This window comes from Geospiza fortis, unplaced genomic scaffold, assembly GCF_000277835.1.
Source record: "Geospiza fortis unplaced genomic scaffold, GeoFor_1.0 scaffold450, whole genome shotgun sequence".
Classification (NCBI taxonomy): domain Eukaryota; kingdom Metazoa; phylum Chordata; class Aves; order Passeriformes; family Thraupidae; genus Geospiza; species Geospiza fortis.
In genome coordinates, this window is record NW_005054416.1 from 1,936,707 (window position 1) to 1,940,911 (window position 4,205).

The 4,205-nt window shown below is 56.7% G+C and overlaps 1 protein-coding gene across 1 annotated transcript in view; it reads left to right on the forward strand.

Annotated features, from left to right (window-relative positions):
* Window positions 1-4,205, forward strand: part of RIC8A (RIC8 guanine nucleotide exchange factor A) — a 9,972-nt gene that overhangs the window by 4,897 nt on the left and 870 nt on the right. Inside the window, 7 exon segments of the mRNA XM_005426490.3 lie at window positions 1-238; window positions 579-673; window positions 1,454-1,604; window positions 2,209-2,304; window positions 2,445-2,589; window positions 2,932-3,076; window positions 3,739-3,858. The exon segment at window positions 1-238 is cut by the window's left edge and continues 18 nt beyond it. Coding sequence (XP_005426547.1) covers window positions 1-238; window positions 579-673; window positions 1,454-1,604; window positions 2,209-2,304; window positions 2,445-2,589; window positions 2,932-3,076; window positions 3,739-3,858 — 990 coding nt within the window.

Sequence of the window (4,205 nt, forward strand, 5' to 3'; positions counted from 1 at the left end):
GCTGCCGGCCCTCAGGGTGGACATCCGGCAGCAGCTCGCCCAGGAGCTCCGGGGAATCAGCCTCATGACAGACACCCTGGAGCTGACCCTCGGGGTCAAGTGGTTGGACCCCTACGAGGTCGCCACCGAGGAGGGACTGCTCCCACCTTTGCCTCGGCAGGAGACAGAGCGAGCCATGGAGATCCTCAAAGTGCTCTTCAATATCACCTTTGATTCCAGCAAGAGGGAGGTGGATGAGGTGAGCTCCTTGGGCCTGTGACATTCATGTGTCTCTGAGCTCTGGCTTTGCAGGTTTTCTCCTCCCTTGCATTTTCTCATGTCCCAGACTGGTCCTTGTGCACCCTCAGGGTGGTGAGGGACTTGGGTGTCCTTAGGGCACTGCCTCTGTCCAGTGCAGTACTATCCCTTACTTTGCCGGTGCTTTTAGCATTCCCAAATGGAGAATTGAGAGTCTGCTTTCTCTGGAATGCCCTGCAGTCCACAGTCAGGCTGTGGGAGGGGGGAATGGGCTGCAGGCTTTGGGATGTGTGGGATGCCCTTTGCTGACCAAGGTGTTCCTCTCTCCATGCTGGGGCCAGGAAGATGCTGCTTTGTACAGGCACTTGGGTGCCCTCCTGCGCCACTGCCTCATGATCTCTGCCGACGGTGAGGACCGCACCGAGGAGTTCCACAGGTCTGTGTCGGGAGGAGCTTCACCTGGAGCTTCCCCAGCTCCCTCAGGCACATCCTGCCTCTCCCTGGGTGATTGGGAGGGACCCTACTGACCAGCAGCTTTTGGGTTTAGCCTGGGGATCCCTCGCACTGCTGGAACTCAGAAACAGCCTTTCCTGCCCTGGGAATGCCACGTGCGAGTGCCATGGCCTCCTGACCCTGAGATCTTGTTCTGTGTTCTGTGTCAGGCTGTCCTAATGGTGACATCCACCTCAGTGGGCAACTGGCCAGAGAAGAAGTGTGCTGCTTTAAAATGTCCATGACGTGGCCTTAATTAGTCTTAAGCCATGCTGAGAAATTGGCTGTGTCATGTTCCCAAGCATTATTGGTGCAGGGGTTTCAGCTTGGAGCAGGTGACACTACCCTGTCCCCAAGAATACATAGCTGGGGGGATCCCAAGCAGAGCTGGTGTGGAACATCAGGATTAGGAGTGACACAGGAGACTCCAGAGACAGACCTTGGACCACCCAGATTGGTCCTGCTTGGCTCTGTGTCAAGATCTGTGGGTTCTCAGATGTCATTAAGTATCTTTGGACTCTCATCATATAGTTACCAAAAAGCATCTTAAATTGTCCCCTTTCAGTGGTGTGAGGAGCTTGAGATGCTCCAGGAAAGCTTGGATCGCAGTGTCCTCACACTCCTGCAAGTTAATGATGGGCCTTCATTTCTGCAGAGCTGAAGAACTTCTGTGAGCAAAGCTCCATCACTGTGTGTTCACTTCTCTTCTCTTTCACACGTGCAGCCACACAGTCAACCTGCTGGGCAACCTGCCCCTGAAGTGTCTGGATGTGCTACTGACTCCCAAAGTGCGGCCGGGCTCGCTGGAGTACATGGGTGTCAACATGGATGCGGTCAGCATCCTCCTGGACTTCCTGGAGCGGCGCCTGGACAGGGTGAGTGGTGGGGCTGCTTCTGCCCACGGGTCCAGGGCACCTTTGCCTCAGCCTGGAAGAGCCTGGTGGGAGCAGCATGCTTGGTTTGAAGTTAGCCCTTTGTAGGAGGGACAGCTTTTGGCAGAGCTGTGGTTGGTGGGACTAAACCAACATCCCTGAACTGGGAAGGTGACTGCCATTGCTTTGGGGGCTGCGGGCAGTGAGATTGGTAGAACAGTGGATGGTTAGCTGATAATTAACTGGGTGACTGACAAATCAGCCCTGTTTCACTCAGCAGTGATCCAGCGGGCAGTTCTGGAAACCTGAGTTCATGTTATTTTTAAGCTGAGTACAGTTTTCAGCCTCTGGAGTTGTTCCAAAGGGCCTCCAGATTTTACCACTGCACTTCTCTGCCCTGGATGCCCTGCCCGAATATTTCTGGCACTGCCTGTGCCACAGCAAGTGGTGTGGAGAGGAAGAGGGCACTGAATGCCTGTGGCAGAGATTGGGAAGCTCCGTGTCCATCCATCTCCCTGATGGTCTGTGCTCGTGTTCTCCAGCATGAGCCAGACAAGCTGAGCTCAGCATGACTGACGTGCTGCTCCTTCTGGGGATGTTCCTGCAGGGCCACAAGCTGAAGGAGAGCTTGACCCCTGTGCTGAACCTGCTGACGGAGAGTGCCCGAGTCCACCGGCAGACCAGGAAGTTCCTGAAGGCCAGGGTATGCTGTGCTCAGCCCCACGCTCAGGGGAGCTGCCCTGAGGGGAGGCCAGCAGAGCCCTGCTTGTGGCCACCCCCCAGACACCTCTGCTGTGGCTTTGGTAGCCACAGTGACCTGTCACCCTCGCTGTGGCCCTGCAGGTGCTGCCGCCGCTGCGGGACGTGCGGAACCGGCCGGAGGTGGGGAATTCCCTGCGGAACAAGCTGGTGAGGCTCATGACACACATTGACACCGACGTCAAGCACTGCGCTGCTGAGTTCCTCTTCGTGCTCTGCAAGGAGAGTGGTGAGTCCTGGGGGCTTCCACAGGGAGATGCTGAGATGGGGACCCTCTGCAGGGCTGCTGCCTTCCCTTGGGATAGCCCCACTGAGTGGGGAAAAGGGGAGAGCTCCAGGAGCTCTGTGGGAAGAAGGTGGTGTCCCTCAGGCCAGTGGTGAGGGACAGGCTGTGCTGGAGGACACCCCAGCACCCTGCACAAAGCCTGGCCCATGTTCAGCTCCCACACACGGGCCTTGCTCCCTGTCAGCACCTCCATGGCCGGGAGACATGGCAAAACCATGCTGCTGGGGCTGGTGGGAACACAGGAGTGGGGGAGCACAGGGTGATCTCTGTCCCTTCTCTCGGCAGTGTCCCGGTTTGTGAAGTACACGGGCTACGGGAACGCCGCGGGGCTGCTGGCGGCACGGGGCCTCATGGCCGGCGGCCGGGAAGAGGGGGAGTACTCGGAGGATGAAGACACGGACACAGAGGAGTACAAAGAGGCAAAGCCCAAGTAAAGAGATGCACTCTTCCTCTAGAGATCCCCTTCTCCTATACCTTCCTTCCTCTCCTGCTGTTTCCCTCTTCATCCCTCTTCATGCACCTGGTGCCATCACCCTGTTCTGCTCTTCCATGTGCAGCATGGGTGGAAGTGCACATTGTTCCTATCCCTCTCCAGGGCTCAATGTTGCTACACCCAGCTGGTTCTTGGTTCCTCTCTTTCTCTTCCCTTTCTTTCCCTTCCCTCTCTTTCTCTCCTTTTCCTCTGCAGTGGGTAGTATCTTGAGGGTGGGGGATCCAGGCCTGTGCCCACCCATGCATCCCCCACACACTGTTCAGTGTCCCTGCAGGTCAGGTTTGTTGGGATTTCCTCCATTAGCTTTTGTCTCCTGCCTTGAGAAGGGAGGAAATGTCACCTGCCCTCATGTCCCTCATTTCCAGTGGCACTGTGGCATTGGCAGGAGGGGATGTTAGAGAATAGGGAGGTGTTTGTAAGGATGTAGGTCAGAATCCCCGGTAGCACTGAGATGGCACTTGGGGCTCAGGGCACGAGCAGCGGTGACAGCCAGTCCTGCTATGCCATTCCTCTGCTCAATGAGGCTTAGAAGGATTCCAAACAGCCCTTTGTCACCTGCTGTCCCCTCCTGAACCCTGGCCTCACTGCTCTCTGTGCAGCATCAACCCTGTGACGGGACGTGTGGAGGAGAAGCTGCCCAACCCCATGGAAGGGATGACGGAGGAGCAGAAGGAGCATGAAGCCATGAAATTGGTCAACATGTTTGACAAGTTGTCCAGGTACTGGGACATGTCTGTGTCAGGGGATACATCTGTCACAAACCTTCCTTTGGCTGTGTTCCCAAGGCCTGGAGGGATCGAGGAGGAGGAGTGGCAGAGGATATGTGGGGAAATTCTTCCCTCAGCATGGCTCCATGACATGCAAGGGAAGCGCTGCCAGCTTCTCCAGCTTTGGTGTGATGGGACACTGTGGAATTCCTTGCTGTGCCTGCACTGTTCCCAAGCACCTGCTGCTCTCTAGGTTTGTCCAGGTGCTTGGGAAGGGACAGCAGCCTCTGTCCTGGCAATGCAGCTCAGGGGGAAGCAGCATTTTGGGGACAGGCAGCAGGGACAGATGCCAGCCAGTG